The sequence below is a fragment of the Balaenoptera borealis genome (genome assembly GCF_965194805.1).
Source record: "Balaenoptera borealis genome assembly, chromosome: 19".
NCBI lineage: Eukaryota > Metazoa > Chordata > Mammalia > Artiodactyla > Balaenopteridae > Balaenoptera > Balaenoptera borealis.
In genome coordinates, this window is record NC_138878.1 from 27,313,047 (window position 1) to 27,331,140 (window position 18,094).

At 47.9% G+C, this 18,094-nt stretch overlaps 1 protein-coding gene across 5 annotated transcripts in view; it reads right to left on the reverse strand.

The window, feature by feature from the left end:
- Positions 1–7,551: 7,551 nt before the first annotated feature.
- NUP93 (nucleoporin 93) overlaps positions 7,552–18,094 on the reverse strand; it is a 104,463-nt gene continuing 93,920 nt past the window's right edge. For 3 of the 5 annotated variants that reach the window (XM_082366959.1, XM_082366961.1, XM_082366962.1), the window contains 10 exons: positions 17,302–17,493; positions 16,453–16,579; positions 16,264–16,336; positions 15,926–15,970; positions 14,224–14,340; positions 13,348–13,466; positions 12,474–12,591; positions 11,943–12,026; positions 10,359–10,487; positions 7,552–7,828 (listed from right to left, as the gene is read on the reverse strand). In XM_082366959.1, coding sequence (XP_082223085.1) covers positions 7,718–7,828; positions 10,359–10,487; positions 11,943–12,026; positions 12,474–12,591; positions 13,348–13,466; positions 14,224–14,340; positions 15,926–15,970; positions 16,264–16,336; positions 16,453–16,579; positions 17,302–17,493 — 1,115 coding nt within the window. In that variant the 3' untranslated portion in view covers positions 7,552–7,717. Of the gene's footprint in view, positions 7,829–10,140; positions 10,488–11,942; positions 12,027–12,473; positions 12,592–13,347; positions 13,467–14,223; positions 14,341–15,925; positions 15,971–16,263; positions 16,337–16,452; positions 16,580–17,301; positions 17,494–18,094 lie in introns of all 5 variants that reach the window. The other 2 variants (XR_014237464.1, XM_082366960.1) reach the window with 2 other exon arrangements.

Below are 18,094 nucleotides of genomic sequence, written 5' to 3' on the forward strand. Positions count from 1 at the left end.
CACACGCACACACCTGCTTATCTCTTCTCCCCGCCGACCACACCACACCATGAGCTTACGAAAGCAGGAACTGCAACTCAGTCTCACCTAGGAAGAGGCCCTTTGCTGTTGGTCTCACCTCAGTAAAAGGTAAGCTTCTTGAAGGCAGGGATGTCAATTCATTTCACCACTGTGTCCTAGAACAATGCCTGGCACAGGATAGATGCTCAAACATTTGTTGAACTGCATTCTTCATTCAGCGGTCACTGAATCAACAGGAATCACAACTTGAACTTGACATGCCAAGGTTGGTCCCCTTGTAGCAAATTTTTGGCTTACTGATTTTAACCTAAATTTGTCTCTTGCAAAAAACAAAAAGATTGCCATCCCTGGGGTGGGGGTAACTGAGTCCACCCTGCACCCATGTGAAAAACCTGTTGTGAAGTGCAGAAGCCAAATGGTAGAGGACATACCTATAGCCCTAGAGACCTGTCTAAACAACGCTGGGAGTAGGGTGGCCAAAATTAACCTTTATTGAGGGCCCACAGTATGTCAGGCAATAGGTAGGTGATCTCTATAAATTAACTTCATATTCCCATTAGCCTGATGGAATATGATTGGTATTCCTGCTTTACACCTGAGCAATCTAGTTCTAAGCAGTCAAACGACTTGCCCTCAGTCACATGATTACCAGGTGGTGAAATGGGGATTTTAGCCCAACTTTCAGGCCAGCTCCAAGGCTTGTGGTGTCTCTTGAAAATGCCAGGCCCTGAGGCCTGGTGGGCTTGTTTCATTCAGGGCTCTGTGCTTGGAGAGCCTTCAGTCTTGGGCTGGTCCTCCAATATTCATTTCCTTTTCCTCCCCCCGACCCCCACTGTTGCTGAGCGCTTTCCTTTCAGAATTTAGTTTTCAGAGAAGTCTCGAAATCTTTCTTAGGCCTTTTGTGCTTTCTAAAGCTAATAATCGCTGCCGGCCACTAGAGGGCCACATCCCAAACATTCATATTTAGGGAATCAAAATGCCCTTTTGGGTTTGGTTTAATTTTCCTAAAAATACAAGCCAGCTGATGTGTGTGGCTGACCAGTATGAAAGCTCACCCAGGGACCCACTCTGAGTGCAAGAGGGTCAGCCGGGTGGTGAGGGTGATGCCTCCGGGCTGGCACTGTTTGGTGGGAGGCATTTGCAGCAACCGGGCAGAGGGGCTCTCCAGCCGACCTCCCCGAGGAAAACGTCTTACCCCAGCACCAGCACCGCCAGCATGCAGCTCTCCTGGGCTCTGGGGCCTCACTGCCCACCATCAGTCCTCATACTTCTCTGTGGCTGTGTGCTTCCCGGGGCTTCTATGGACATCTGGCTGTTCCAAGGGAATGGCTAAAGCACCCATTTGGGGTGACCCGTGGCCCTAACCTTGTCCTCTTTCCTCGTGGGTGGCATTTTAAAGGTTTTAACTAGGACTCCGCTGAAAAGCCTCTAGCTCTGAGATCTGGGTAAACGGGGCTACGCTTTACTGCAGCAGCCAGCTCTCCACCTGCCCCCAGCCCCGCGACAGCTTCCCCTCTCCAGCCACCGGCTCTTGCCAGCCCCTGCTCCAGGAGGTGCTGCAGGGAGTGGAAGAGACCACTAAGCCCTACATGGGGTGGGCCCTACATGGGCACTTGTCTGAGGCCCAGATTTCCAGGTGATTCATCAGGAAGTGGCCTCGCACAGGTCGCAGAGGCCAAAACAAGCTGAGGGCCCCCAGGCAAAGCGAATGGGCTGAAGCTCTTCCATGTGGCTCCTTCAAGGAGAGAGTACTCCTGCCACCAGGCAGCTGGAGCCTGTCTCTCCCGAGCTTCTCGTTAGGGCCAGGTCTCCCAGGTGGAGAGAAATGAAGACCCCCCTCCCTCCTCAGCCATTTGCACATCCCCAGGCAGAAGCCCAAACCCCAGACCCTGAAAACCCTTCCTGGTCAGAAACACAGGCAGATACTGCCCAGGAGAGCAGGGGACATCTGTCCTGTGACCAGGCCCAAGTCTCTCCCACCATCGAAACAATCTTGCATCCCCTTCCCAAGGCCAATAACTGGCTATTGACCCCCATTTAAAATGCTTTCCACTGAGAGCCCAGCGTCAATGGTCACAGAGCTCCAACAGCTCCTAGTCCCAGAATGCATGCCACATGCTGGGTCACCATCAAAATGCTCTGGATCTATTGTCCCACCACACCTCCAGCCAGACCGACCTCCCTCAGATCCCTAGCCAGGGGACTGAACTCTGAGGCTGGTGAGGGGAGAGCAAGACTTCAGAGCTGGGATGGGAGTCCTGTACTTACAGAAACCTGTGGGGACTTCGAGGACCCAGGGGCCCAGCAGGCCTTAGCCTTCCTTGCAGGGAGTGGAGAAGGGGCCAGGCCCAGTCACCCCCAGAGGCTGGGAAGAGGCACTTCTGCTGCCTTCCGAGGAGCCCCAGGCTGTGCCTCAGTTAAGGACATTCCCAGGAAAGGAGGCCTGAGAGAGGTTTCTGCTCCACTGAAGGACTGAACAATGGGGGCACATGACACTTAGGGAGAACATTCCGGAAATTTACTGGCTACAGACAGGGGTGGTGGTGAAGGAACCATCCTAAACAGAGTAAATGCAGAAGTTACTGTACAGGAAGGAAGGTGAGAACACATATACCGACTCTCTCCCACCCTGTCCCTTCTCCCCACAAATAGCACACAGAGCGACAACGTCAGCAAAGCAAAGATGAAAGGAAAATAATCAGTCAACCAAACAAAGCAAAGAATTCTCCCCCCGTTACATCTCTAATCAAAGTTACTGATCAAGTGAGAAAAGCCTGCACTTTGCTTCGTTGCTCTCTTTATAAAATACACATTTGAAATTCCTGACGGAAAAATACCCAGTAGAAGCTAGCAGCTGAGGACAACGGGGGCCCACACTCATCCAACTCACTCAGCCTGCCTGGCTCTTCAGAACTGAATTCCCCTTACTGCCCTCTCTCCAGTGACTTCATATCTCACTGTCATTTCCGCTGCCCGCAGAGGCACAAACAGTGCAACAAATCAGGGTAATCCAATGTAGCTGGAGAGCTCCTGGCAGCCTGTGTCAAGCCTGGAAGCCGCTACGCAGCAGATGCCAGCAGAGGCCAGCCTGAATAAGGCAGCCAGAAGAAACTGGGACAAACTTATACTAAGAACTTATTCACTGTTTATCTGAAATTCAAATTTAACCAGGTGTCCTGTGTTTTTATTTGCTAAATCTGGGGCAGATGAAGGGGCCTTAGCTGCAGGCCGTGCAGCCCTGGATGCCACCTGAGAGCCTGCCTAGGCCCGCTCTGCTGCGGCCAGCCAAGAGGCTACAGTATGTCTGCTTCTCTGTTAGAAGTCCCCTCTGGGATCACGGGCTCCCCTCTTTCCTGTTCAAACAGAAGCCACTGTCTGGGCAAACTCTTTTGCCCTCCCCATCCTAAGAAACAGATTCTCAAGGACCCCAAGGGCAAAGGCAACAGGGCATATAGAGTATGCCAATATGCAATGCTGGGTTTCTGCCAGCCCCTCAACCTTTCATTTTTTTTTAAAGATCTGGTCTTTATCATTGTTAACAGTAAATCAAATGTCCACCCCCTTCTTCTCAATGTTTCCCTGCAGACCGTGCAGCTCTGCAAGTTTCCTTCTTTGAAGGATCAGTCCTGTTTTATCTAACCCCAGGAGACACTCCCCTCCACCTTCTTTCAGACTGAATGCCTGTTAAAGGTCCCTAAGTCTGAATCCAGGCATGTGGAGTTGGTACAGAGGATGTGGGGAGGGGCCTGGCACAGGAGGCCGAAGCAAAGAATCTGCTCATTCAAACCTTTGCTGAGCAAGCCATCGTGGGCTAGATACCTAGGAGAGGGCACACTGAAGCTATTTCAAAAATCAAGATTAGGACAAAAAATTTTCCTCCCTTCCTGAGTTAGCCACTTAGAACCAACAGTATTTCCACTTAGATGATCCTGGCAAAAAAAGGAAAGAAAGAGCCCACTTAGACTTCTGAACAACTCTGGGATGGGGACTTGGTGACCCTGGCTATCCTCAGCTACCTAGCACAGCCCAGCACATGCAGGACTGTAGCTGCTGAACTGAACTTAGGCTGACACATCAACACACCAGGCCTGTTTAGGCAGGCCCTCCCTGAGCTACAGCCAGTCACAACAGTTACACGTATAACAAGGCAAGGAGAAGCACAGATCATTTGAAAATAATTTTGGAAACATTTTAGTTAGTGGTTTTAAGCTTTTTTCCACCAACCTTTTTAGTTAGAAACAAGTGGCAAGACATTTATTTCCCGAGTGTCCCTGTCCTGTGAGGGATACTAGTATACTATGAAGATGGCAGAAGATAGGCCGGAGATAGGTGACTTCTGAATTCAACCTACAAAGAATGAAGAACGGGGGACCATCCAGGACCTCAAAACAGCCTCATTTTCCTGCAGGGAGCTACACAATTTCCGTTTAATGAGTTGCTGACTTCTTCCTGATATTCCTGAAATGCAGGCACAAAAGCCTTTTTTTACTGATATAAAATGAGCATCTTGAACAATACCATAAAGTGCACATCTCCATTAGGAATTTTATAACGTTTTCTCCCAGTTTGCTGGACACAGGGCTCAGTCAATCTCTATGACTGACTGAGGCTAAGTGAGAGTCCAGGCAGGCTGGGGCCGGCCAGTACTCTGGTGGGCCTGGGACAATGCCCCAGCTTGGGGTTTTATTCAGCGTTCGGCATGCCCGAGTCACTTCCTGAGTGGCATGATGGAAATGTAGCAGTGATGTGAACTACCTAATGAGCTAGACAAAGGTTCAGACGCCTAATGGAGAAACAATGATTGTGGGGATCAGTGTAAAGCAGTAGGACGTTGGCACATCTGCACGTTATGGTTAAATTGAGTATTAAAGCTTTGGCCAAAACAGTTCACTCAAACAGAGCGGGCAGGGGTGAGAATCCAAAGAGTAAATGCTCCTCCATTTTTTTTTCCTCTATATCAGCAAGTGCGGGATTCTGTGGGAAAGTCTATAGTACTGTTCTTCAAGTAACCTAAACCCTAGAATTTAAATGATTCATCAAAAGAATAACAATAGTGGCTGCTCTACTGCCATTACAAGTCCCTAATTAGACTGTAAGTTCTTGGAGGGCAGGAGCAGGGCCTACATTCTGGCTTCAGTGTGCATGGGCATCTCCTGCTCTTTGATGAACGTGTCCAGCTCAGGAGTGATAAAACCAAAGGATTCGCTCTTAGAGCTCACTAGTTCCACTTGTTTTCCCTTAGAAGTTAGGCGGCCACGGTTGTTTAAAAAAAAAAAAAAAAAAAAAAAATCAAAGGAACAGAGTCCATGCAATCAAATCCCTAGGCCCCTGAAAGGGACTCAGATCAAGTCAGTACGTCCCTCTGAGTGTCTCAGTGAGTTTATTATGAGCCACTCAGAGGCAGGCACTGACCCTGTCAGCCTCCAAGTACCCTTGATTTTGTTAGAAAGATTGGAATCTCATCCTGGGAAGATGAAAGACTCCCAGGGCCACTTTCTCTCAGTTTCTCTGGGTAAATGGTGAAATCATGGACCAGTATCAAGGGAAAGGATTTAGCTCCCTGACTGAGTGAGCTAAGGATGACTTTTAACCTAATAAGCTATCACAGGACCATGATTTCTGGGCACAAGCTGTAACCATGGGTACACGGGAACCTGTTGATGCTGTGGCCTTCTAAACTCGGCCTCATGTCTCCTGCATCTCTGCACCCAGCAGGCCTTGCTTTACCACAGAATCTGCCGACAGGACAAGCCCTGGGTTTGCTCCATGAGCCTGCCCCAGCCCTTCTGGTATGAACCGAGTTACCTTATTTCTCCTATAAATGTCTCTCGCTACGCAAGTTCTCAAATGCCAACCAGGGACTGCGTTCCTCTCAACTCCACCCAGCTCCCCCTTCAGGGCAGCTTTCCTCTCCCTTCTGTCCAAGGGTAGAGGACCTCATCCCCCTATGCAGGGCTCACGTGCAGCTCTCCTATTTGGAGCTGGCAGAACTGCATGACGCAAGGAAAGGCAAATTCACAATTAATTCTCACAGTGAGAATGATGAACAAGAGGTGAGCCAGGGAGCAAATACATATTTAAACACCTTGAGCCTTCTCTCCTTTATGGCACTGTTATATTTCTATCTACAAGATCTAGTATCAAAAAAAAAAAAAAACAGAACCCTAGGTCACACTTTATGAAAAGTCCTCAGAATAATCTTTTTAAGGCACTGTTAAAGCAAATTGTTTGCTTTGTTTACAATATAATCAACACGTATAAATTGGGCACAACTTGCTAAATCAAGTCCCCTGCAGTGCTTGCCTTCTGAGACTTTCTTAGTAAAGCCCAATTGAAGGTGAATAGATGGGACTAGAGGAGGGAGACAGCCCCTTAGGCTACATCCTTGATAGATATAAGGGGATCCAACTGATGAACAGCAGATGGCCCCATTATCTATCTATTAGCTCTTTACTACAAGGAAAGGCAACAATTAGTATTTTTACAACCAGAGGATTGTGAGGGTAACCATGCCCTGTGACAAGAGAGAGTTTCCTCCCTAGAAGCAAAAAGTACCTTTGGAGACTCTGGGGATCTTAACATCCTCCTGGGAGAGTCCGCCTCAGGAGCAGTCCATAAAACCAGTAGAGCCGACCATACCCAATTTCTCGTAGCCCCAGCTGGTCCATTCAGGAACAAACACTCGTCCTCACGTCCTCTCTAGTTTAGTCCAAAGCTTCGGGAGAAACAGGGCCAATGATGGGGGACAACCTCTGATCAGGGACCACACCCCCACAGTGCTGATGCCCAATGTAATGAGACCCATGAGCTGGCCCGGCCAACTGGCTTCATGAGTGGGAAAGGGAAGGAGAGGGGAGGCTGTCCAAGCAGAAGAACCAAACACCAGAGAAGGGAAAAGGGGGCTTAGAAGTCCTCTTGAAGAGGAGAGTACACAAGGCCAAGCAGTCGCCTCGCAGTGCTGCAGCTACAGAGGGAGAAGGGGCCACGTTTGCCCTCCCTCGAGCTCCAGCTGAGACCCCAACAAGGTTCGTTTACTAGGCTATCGTTTCCTAGGCCTATGTTTTCATCTCCAGTGGGATTTCAACAGAACAGCAAACCGATTAATCCTGGGATCAGAGCAAATAATTTGGAGGATGGTCTTGGACCCCCGGACGCCAAGGCCCACCTTGGTGAGATAAGAGGGAAGAGGACATGGAGTGCTTGGTATTTTACACACAAATCTTAACTTACCAAGGCTGAGACTGGCTTTCACATTCAAATAAAAATGTGAAAAACAAACTGTGACCCTGCTACAGGGAATGTTGTATCTAATAAAAGCAACTCCCAAAGGCTTCATTTCCTTGCTCATTTTGGGTGAATTTTTAATCATTTAAGGTCAACTTTAACCAAATCACAGATGCCTATATAAGCCTATCATTTTCTGGCCCAAGCACTAGTGAAGACATTTCCTCCCACACAAATAAAAATTTGAACAAAATTTCAAAGGAAAAAAAAAACAAAACAATGAAAATAAAAGAATGTGAAAAGAAATACAAATCAAAGAAATTTATTGGTGTTGACAAAAATACATAATACAAAAAAACAAAACAAAACTAACACAACAGAAACAAAACCAGAAACTCCCCCCACCCTGGCGGGCCCACACGCCTGAGGTACTGACAGCGAGCAGCCCCAGGAGCCCCTTGGAGCATCGCACTCAATTCATGAGGACCTCCATCTGCACCAGCCTCGCGTTGGTGTCCCCAGATGTCCGGTAGGGTATCATCCCAGCAAAGGTAATCAGGGCTCGGGCTTGGCTGCGGAGTTGCTGAGAGAAAGGGGAAGAAGAGAAGAAATCCAGTTAACTTCCGGGTCAGGGCACTGTCCTGGGAACCACCACCCCGGCCTTCCATTTTCTACCCCTTGGGGTCAGGGCAGATTCCCGGTGGGTGGATGACAGTCTCACCCTCCACCATCATGTTCCTCCAGAATGGTGCAGAGCTAGCAAAGCTCGGTTGCCGGGGCCTCAGTTCCAAAGCCCTTCTGCTTAGCAAAAGATGGATGGGTGTGCCGGGCAAGCTGCCTCGCCTGACACGTCTGACCAGCTGCTGACACGGCCCTGTGCTTCAGACTGCCTGCTCTACTTCTCTGAGCCTCTCTCTCTCTCCTGGCTGGTTTCTGTCCAACTGTTACCATGGGGTCCTGAGTTTCTTTCTAGGACCCTCATGAAGCACCTGCACTACCAGAGGCAACAGTCGTGCCTAAGTGAGGCCCATTCCAGCTCTTTCCTCTCCTGCGTCTTCCCCTTTCCTTCCTTTCACTCCTTACATTCCTTCCTTCCTGACAAAAGTGCTTGGCCCTCTTTTCTCAGGCAACAATATTTATGAGATTCCTGGATTGCTCCAGGAAGGAAAAAGATTTAAACTCAGGTGTTTCCAACAACAAAAATAGGAACCTTCACTCCAATTTCCAACGGATAAATTATTGAATAAAGAATAAAGAAACGTAAGAGAACAGCTTCAGGTTGCCCCACATTGAGGTGTGTTGGATGCTTATACCAGCAGGAAAGGAAACCATATCTGGAATAGAAAGGGAGGGTCTACACACATCTTTTGGACCAGTAATGAGATTTTTAAGAAAAATTCAAGGGTCACTTACTAGGCTTCTTAAGGACCATTCAAGAAGAAAACTGAAAGGTAAGTGCCTTTTACCTGATATGTGAAGTAAATTGGCAAGTAAAGGTCCTAATTAATGTCCAAACCAAAAGAAATTTACTTTATGATGAGAGTATCCATCAGATTTTCTTTAAAAGTGCAAAAATGTGCATGGGCTCTCCTGCCTAACTTGCAGCTACTTTACGTAAGCTCTAGGGGTATGCAGGCCAAGGGACCCATCCACTCCCTGGCAGCACTGCACCTTAAACCATGAGGCCACTTCTTGGGCAGGCAGCTTTTACACATAAGTCTTTCCTCGACTCCACCCATCCCTTCCTTTCATTACAAAGGACAGCAGTGGGTAAGAGGAAGACAGGAGAATGGCTTTATCCATCATATGTAAAAACTAAGTGCCTAAAAAAGAGAGACTAAAACACACAGCGTGTGAGTCCAGCTGGTCTTCAATCAGTTCCCTTCAGATGTGGAAAATGGACCTGCCGGGCCACCAGCTCTGCTCTCTGTGAGCAAGCCCTGCTCTGACTTGTAAGCAGTACAGAGAGTATCAGAAACGCCCACCACTTCAGTAGTTGTATTCACAACAGCACTGCTGCCAAGGCCCCAGCACAGCGAGCCCACTGCTGGCACATCTCCTATGTAGGCTCTTGCCTGTCCAAGGGCAGATGGCAGACCTGCAGCTGCCTCTCGTGCACACATGGATGGGCCTACCACGTCGGAGGACCACTTCTGAGCACTGCTATGTATGCTGCTAAAGGTGAAAATTCCCACCATCACTCACGAGGCAGAGGTTCTGACAGTGACAATGCCTGTAGGGGTCATAGCGCAGAGAGCCCTCAGATATCCATGGAGGCGGGAGATAGATTTTCACGGCTCTAGTTTCTTCATTGCCAAAATCAGGTATGGCTGTTGTACACCATACTGAGAGACTCACCAAACATTAAGTGGAAATGTTAAGGGAAAGGTAATTCTAAAACACTGCCTGTTTTAATGGTTTAATTGGGTCAAACACCTTTCTTTCCCCTTTTGTCAAATCAACCGTACACCATATGCTGTTGGAATCCCAGGGTTCTATCTACCTGGACTCTACGTGACCCAAGCAATGCCGGAGGCCCCACAGGCAGTGGAAAGGGCACTGGCCCTGGTGTCAGACAGACCCGGCTTCCAGACGTGGCTCCTTCACCTACCACCTGAGGGGCCCACAAAAGCAAGACGCCTCCTGACCTAGGCCTTGGATCCCTCAACTGTAAAGTGGGGATAACGACTGTCCTAGGTACCTCTCTGGAGTCACTGTGAGATGACAGTAGAAACAAGGGTTTGCACCAAATTGTTGACCAAAAGTAAGTATGGTTTTCATGAAAGTACTGAACTGAGACTCATAAAATGACCTTCTATTTAAAAATGGGCAGGAATTCTTGTGGAATCAGTATAAATTAGCATTTTGATTTTTTTAAAGGTGATATTCACTGACTTGGCACATCTTTGTTTTTTAGCTTGAGAAGAGTAGCAACCCCATTAATGTTCGACTTCTTCCGGGAGCCCCCGACACAAACTTTACCCAGCTGCCAGGTAGTAAAGAAACGAGCAATTTAGGGTCATGAGCAGTGGTCTCATGAGGTGCAATGGACAGCAAACCAGAAAGGTGGTTCTCAGCGATGGTTCTGGCCAACCATCTGGCTGGGATCTTACAGAATCACGGTCCTCGATGACTCGCTGGGGCCTGGATGCCGACGATGGACTTGTCCCCTTGAGCCTCTTAAACTGTGTGAACAGGATGTTCATGGTGGCGAGAAGCACTTCTGAGAGGTTGTGCCTGACCTGCACAGAGGGACACACATGAAGTAAGGAGAAAGAACCAAGCCCTGGGGCCGACCACAGGTTGGGGGAGGGGGGAGCAGTGCTCCAGGAAGGCCTGGTCACATCACATCTCCACAGCTGCCAGGTGGAGCGCCACACAGCCACCAAAAAGGAGCTGATGGCATTGCAATGTCAAGCGTGAAAGCAAAGCTCAGGCGATGCTACTCAGAAGGTCAGGCAGGTCACTCTTCTGCTCCCTTCTTTATGCCAGTCCTCCTAGGCAGGGGCAGTGAGCAAAAAGCATGCCGACTACGTGTGGCCAGCAAGAGTGATTAGCGAAAGCCTGCATTTGAATGTCAGTAGGCAGGGACGCACACGCTGGTTCTCCAGTCCCCACCGCTCCCCACTGTCTCAGATCCACCAGACTGTCTCCATGGGACCAGCACAGCCCGAGCAGAGTCCTTGGGAGTGTCTATGAGGACAGGCCCTGGTACAACACTTCAGTCCATGAAACACTGAATGATGTAACCAGGGGAGGGCAAGAAACAACAGAAGAAGGAGCGGCTAGGGGTAGAACTGCAGCAGGTGTGAAGGGAAGGCTGGCGAGAGGCAAGACCTCCTGAACTGTGTGTACCACAGCAGGCAGCCGCCTCACCACACATGCAGAAGCCGGCCTTCCTTCTTCCTCTAGAACAGAAACATGCTTTCATAAAAGGAATGTGCTTACTAATGGTTTTAAATTGAAACACTGTTAGGAACATCCCGGAACCAGGTAGCTGGCCCTCAGTGCCTGTGGTTCTAGAGAAGAGTCTTACCCTAGCTGCACATGGGAATAACCAGGGAAGTTCTGGGCTACAGCTCAGATCAGGGAAACCAGAATTTCTGGGCCTGGGCACAAAGATTTTTTTAAAGGTCTCCTAGCAATTCCAGTGCGCAGCCCAGTTGAGCACCCTTGGGCCAAGCAGTGGCAACATGCTAGAAACCCTGCAGAGAGACAGTAGCTCTGGGGCTCTTGGGCTGATAACTGAGTCCATGGTCACTGCACCTGCTTCTTGAAACAAAATGGTTCAGAGAAGGGAAAGAAGGACGTGAATCATGATGCATATTTCATGCACCCAATGGAACTACTTAGACAAGATCAGAGTTAAGCACTGACACACCCTCTAGAACAAGTGCATAATAAAGAATCAAACCAGATCCCACAGGATCAACAAGAAACCTATTTCTCCCAAGAACATGTCTCGTCTCTAAAGCGAGCGTATTTTCTGAGTCAGGAACTCAGACAATAATCTGATGGGGATATGTGTACTCACAGAAAAACCAGCCCAGGATACCTGAAATTGGACTCGTCTTAGAAAACTCAGTCTGGATGGTGACTGTAGTAGGACTGTTAAAGTTATTGGCACGTTAAAACAAAAGCTTTCAGTAGAAGTGGGGGAACAAAGAATTTTATAATTCAGGAAGAAAAGGACTCACCTCATCACTGAAATTTCTGAAGGCAGCCACTCTCTCTTCCACACTTTCCTGATTCAGGGGCACCAGCTTCAAGCGATCAATTATCTATTTAAAACAAAACCCATCGGTCCCATATGATACAACCATCACAGTCATTTCATCTCCTCAAACACATAGTCAGCATCTAACACGTTCATAGTGGGCTTCCTAATAGAAAATGCTAATCCCCTCATTCAAAGGCTTTGATTCTAACTTGCTGACTGACTCAAGTCCTGTCCTCGTTTTCTGAGGCAGTTCTACAATTCAGAGATTTCAAATTACTCTGAGAAACCTCTCTGTTTTTAGACTAAAGAAGAAAGGAAGAGAAAAAAGAAAAAGGAAAAAAAGAGCAACATAGAAATCCCTTTTAGATTCACAGGATCATACTTGTCCTTCTTCACTTAACAGGCATACTGGTGACATTTCCTTTCTTTTAAATGAATCTCACGAAGTGTTTTGATTTTTCAAGGGCGTACATTAACCTGCACTTCAAACACCCCTCGTGAAACTTACATCAAAGGCTCTGTCAATATGCCCACTGTGATATTCATCAAAAAAGGTGATCAAGTCCAACAGAAGATAGAACGTGGAGTCCACAAATTTATTTGCACTGATTCCCTGAGCCCTATACCTGAAGGACAAAAAAGAAGGAAGGGGGGTATATTAGGAATTTCTGTGCAATCTATGACTTGAGGATAGCATCTAAGAAATGTCAAAACCTCTTAAACTCTCTAGATGAAGTGAACTAAGGAGTGGAAAACAGTGTTTCTTTTGAAATGGCCAAGCATTTGATGGCAGGTTTGACAGAAATCCACCTATAAATGTTCTGTGTGAAGCACAGTTCTCTTGCCTCAGCCCCATCTCAGCAAGCATCTCCAACCCAGTTTTCACTGGGTCACTTTATTAGGCTTATCTGCAGAGGGCACAAAAAGTGACAACTATTGCCCCAGCCTGGGAGTTACACTGGTTAAAGTATGATAACTCCTCGAACTCATGGGGAGGAAGGTAGCTTCTGAAACATTGGCCACTACACCTCTAAGAATTTCCCCATCCATCCATCACTAGCTTTGTTCCAAAATGCCTTTGAGATGGCTGCTAATGACATATAGATGAGTATAATGCCTAGAATTAAACCTCATGTACAGGATTAAAATGTTGAGATACCCTTTCATACCCTTCCTTTTGGCAAGAATGTTTACCAAGTGACAGTGCCAAGTGACAGTTGGTTATGACGTGGGGGAACAGGAACTCTCAAACTGTCAGTGCTGGTGGGAGGGTGAGTCAGTAGAGCCATGCTGGGGAACTCTCTGATGCTACGGTAAAGCTGAAGATGCATCTGGGCGGGCGCTGGGAGCCCCGGCACCCCCCGGAGCCAGCCCCGCCTTACCGCTCCGCGACGGAGAGCGCCATGTTCTTCAGCCTCTCCTTGTTGGACTGCGGGGCGCTGATCTGGGGGACGACGGGGCTCAGCAGTTTGTTCATCAGCTCCAGCACCTTGTCAGCGTTCTGTTCGGTTTTTTAAATTAAGAAAGGAATCAATTAAAAATAATCAGTAAGAGGAAAAAAACTAAATAACCGAAACCAAAGAGGGAACTTTTGTTCTGTATCTTGATCTGGGTGGTGATGACACAGATACATACCTGTGGGAAACCCATCAAGCTGTTCACTGAATATGTGTACATTTTTCTACTTTTTAATTAGACCTCAATCAAAACACTTTTAAATGAAAAGAAAAATGAATTATAACCCTCTTTTTGCCCACGTTGGTCAGTTGATAAAAGGAGAGAATGTACTCTTCTTCAGGCCCTAACAGTCACCGGTATTCCCCGCATGTTCTCACAAAGAGCTACTTCCTCCAGTTCTCTCAGAACCCCTCAGCTGTGGTTTTGTTCCCTGACACACACCGGTCACAGCGTGTGTGCGGCTGCCCGGAGGGTGAGCACCAGGCATCTTCACCAGCAGCTTCACCACCCAAGTGTGATGGGCGCTTCCTCTGCTGCCAAGGGAAACTTTGCTCAGTGCCCGCGGGACAGCCTTTCAATATGTCACTCTTGTTTGGCCAGAAAGATCTTATGGGCAGAAATAATTCTGTAAAATGGTAATTTCACCCTGACTGGACTATTAACTGCCTAAGCACTAGGAGAAAATGCCTCAGCAGGGAGAGGGGTACAACAATGGCACCATCGAAATGTTTGTGCATTTAATGCCAAAAGGCCGACGATAGATCTATTAAGTGCAGAACAAAGAAAAGAGCACATTTTACCTTGGCAAGGTCATAAAGCTTTGCTGCTTCTTCAAACAGTCCTTTATTTTCTGCCACGGAAGCAACTTTGTTGATAATAGGCTTTGTGTCACTAGTAAACTTATCTATGACTCCAGGCTGACAAGACAAATTATGGAGGGGAGGAAGAGAGAAATGGGGGGACAGAGCTGTTATTTTAAACACAGAGAAGCAACTGAGATCCGAAAACTACTTTAACTTAAAATACTTGCCCTGGGCAATGCACATATTTCATCAGCTAGACTCTTGCTTTCTTGAAGATATAAGGTCCTATTAAACATATGAAAAGGACCAAGGAAACTACCCATGAAGAGGCAGACTCAAAGGCAGCACAGAGGAGTCACCAGTAAGACTGTGCTTTCTAATTTTCCAAAATGACCTAGAGAATCGGTGAAATCATCAATGGTTTTAATTTTGCTGATGAGTAGGCACTAGGGGGAAAATACCAGGAGGCTCAGAGAAAGTATCTGAAAGATTCTGAATTTGTTTTCTAAGACAGATGGCAAAAGAAATCCAGTCCTGAAAAAATATATGGCAAGTGGTGTCAGGATACTAAAAAAAAAAAAAAAAATCTGCATCATCACTCAACAGCAACCAAATGGTCAAGAAAGTATGAGAGAGGCTTGAGGTACCGCGAAGAGAGAGGGCAGACTGTGTGACGTCTGACTGGCCATCTGATTCTCCATCAGCCCTGGACCAAGTCGGGTGACCTGCTCCGCCACGCTGGCAGCACAGGAGATCAGTGAAGAGCACGGGCTCTGGGGTCAAGAAGGACTGGGCTCAAATCCCAGCTCACTTCCTTACTAGCTGTGTGATCTTGAGGAAGATAACCTCTCTTGTCTCCACTTCCAAGTCCCTTGAAAAACAGATGACGGTTCCCACTATGTTGGGTTCTTGTGATGATTAGGTGAGAAAATACATGTCAAGCATTCAGCACAGGGGCCTGGCAGTTGTCACTGCTCCATAAGCATGGCCACTGTCACCAGCACTGCCACTGGTCTTCTTCTGAATGAAGAATGCCATCGGTCTTCTTCTGGATGGTGTGAGCAGTGGGAGGTCATCTTGAGACTGCTGGCTCTAAACCACCCATTTTTACAAATGAGGAAAGTGAGTCCCTAAGAGAGGCATGTGGAGAGTGCCCGAGTGGGTCAGGAGGGGTCTGACACCAGGGCCTCTGCCCCTTCTACACTGCCCAAGAGCCATGATGGGTCTTAGGGAACTGCTAAGGCTCACGGGAGCAGCTGCATCTCTGGGGTCAGTGTAGAGTTCTGAGCCCTCAAAAACTATCTTTTGAGAGGTCAAGTACATTTGTAACTTTCCCCTCTGGGGAGAGTAGGTGCAGTAGGTAACCAATTTCTTTCTTGCATATTTTCTGAGCCAAGAATGGCAGAAATGTAGCCTTCTCAGCTGAAAATATGGCAGGTGTGAACAGAAGAGTATTCTGAACATAATAAAAAAACTATCTAACCACAAATTTACATATTTTAAGGAGAAATGTAAATGTATGTAAAATCAAGGTCATCATTTGGGGCCTGTAATTTTCATTCTTTGTTTTTAAAACTAAGCAACTTCATTCAGATTTGCATCTTCAGTACCTTGAATCCTAAAATCTAACTGTATTCTTTGGACAATTATAAATCCCCAACTGCAAACTAACACACCTCTAGGGGTGCACTTAACCCACCTTTCTACTTCCATCGTTCTCTAGTTTCCCAAGAATCATATCGAACTGCAGAGACAAAAAAAAGTTTACTCAGTTTATTGGACGAGGATATACACAAAATCCACAATTCTTTGAAGACAAGAGAGGAATAGGGGAGGTGGGAGAAGTCTTGCACAAACTAGAGAACAGTGAGACTGAATCAACATTTTCATTGTCAGAAACCAAAGAAAACTCTAACACTCCCCTGCCCCCAGCCACATCCACCAAACTCATATTGAGGTGACCATCCAGTATCACATCAGCATGAGAACTTGTACACTGGAAATCATGGGGGCGTGGAGAAAAGTTAACAGACATACCTCTCGACTTTCTATCACCAGCTCGCTCACACAACGCAGAAACATGTTTTCTCCTTGACTGTCTTTCTCGTCTCTAGAAGGGGACAAAATCAACCTGGTTTCTGGTGTGGCCCCAAGGTCTCTAATTGTCATTCTCACAGTGGCAGAAATCAAAACCAGCTGAAGTAAATGGTCAAAAGCCAGTCTAACCTGAGGAAGTAGAAGTACTGGAGGGCCTCTCTCGGGTCCGTGGATTCAAACTTCCGGGTGTAGAGAATGAGTAGCCGCACGAAGTTCAGCCTCCGCATGCAGGGAGGGTCGCCAGGCTCATGGCTGACTGCACCAACGGGGACAGAACTGGTCACAACCACACTGCCCTTCTGACCCACGCAACTGAGAGCTATGGGAACTGAGTCCAAAGACCCCGTGGCGGCACCTACTCCTGCAGCCCAGCCGATGTTCGCCAGTGTGGGCTTAGGCCAGTCCCCTTCACCACCCTGTCCTCAATTTCGTCCCAAGTACAGATTGGAGAAAGTGGCATTTTTTTAGTAAACCACTAGTATGCTGGTCTCTGAATGAAAAGATGGTGACAACTGACCATTACGGCATGTGCTCTGGAGTGAGTCTGCTGTGCTACTAAGGAAGCTGCAGCCATTCATGCACAGGTATCTTCTCTCCCTCCCCGGACTGCCACCCCATGCAGGTAGGCACACAAGATGGCTGGCTGGGCCTTCCAATGTCTCCAGTTAGAGCCCTAATGGGAACCAGTCTCATGACTCTAGGGACTGTTTCTCCTGCACCACCCTCCAGGCGACCTGACTCACTGGCCACAAAACTAGCACTTAGCACAGCATTTTATCTATTAAACACCTCAGGGAATACTAATGGAGGGGGGAAAGGCAAGAACCCTCATACTAATCATCCCAGAAGCCCAACCGTCTACAACACTCTAAAGTGATTGGTACCACTTGCCCAAATCCCTGCTGGCTGCAGCTATGTGTCCACTGCCACCCGATGGGGGGATGTGTTATGGATGTGCCACTGCCAACAAATACTCACGGAGCTGAGCGCTCTGTCCCGAGGATTTTAAAAGCAGCTTTAGCTCAAAGAGCACCAGCGCCACGTGGACAGCATGGCAGCGCAGCCGCTCCACGCGGAAGAGAAAGGCAATGGCAGCTTCGAACTGCGCGGTCAGGAACAGCACTTGGAAGTAGAGGAAGGGCTGATGGTTCACCGTGAAGTGGGACTCGCCTGCGCGGGGAGAGGAGGTCAAGCTGACTCAGAAGGAGCCGGCCTCTGCTGGCAGCCCCGAGCCCAGAAGAAGCCCTGTGTGCTCAAAGGACTTGCTGGGCGGGACAAAAGCACCAGCCTGAGCCTGAATGGATGCGGGGGCTCTGGACACAGTGGACACCACTCCAGCCGTGGCCTGTTTCCACGGCCTCTGGACCTCACAAAACAACTGGCGAGCGAGGGCTGTGTTGTAAAACCCAAACTGCTTGCATTAGTTGGGAGAGAAACAGAGCTCAGGACCTTAAAACGGAATACAAAAGGGGCTGTTTCTCTCCTTTATCCTGATAAAAGTCACTCAATAAGGACAGGAATGATTTCAAAGCTTCGGTTTACTCAGATTCACAGATATCTGCGTTCAACACCGCGGACCACTAGTTGGAAGCTCCTTTTCTTCCCCCAATTTTTAAACAGTGAGAGAAAGAAAAAAAGAAAAGCTATTTCTCCCTTGTTTGTGCTCAGATATAGTCACTGCGAGGTCTCTGAGGAAGCAGCAGCCAAGTCCTCTTATGTCTCTCCCTGAGCCAGCGTCTGCCAGAACAGTTCAAAGAACTAGTGGAAAGAG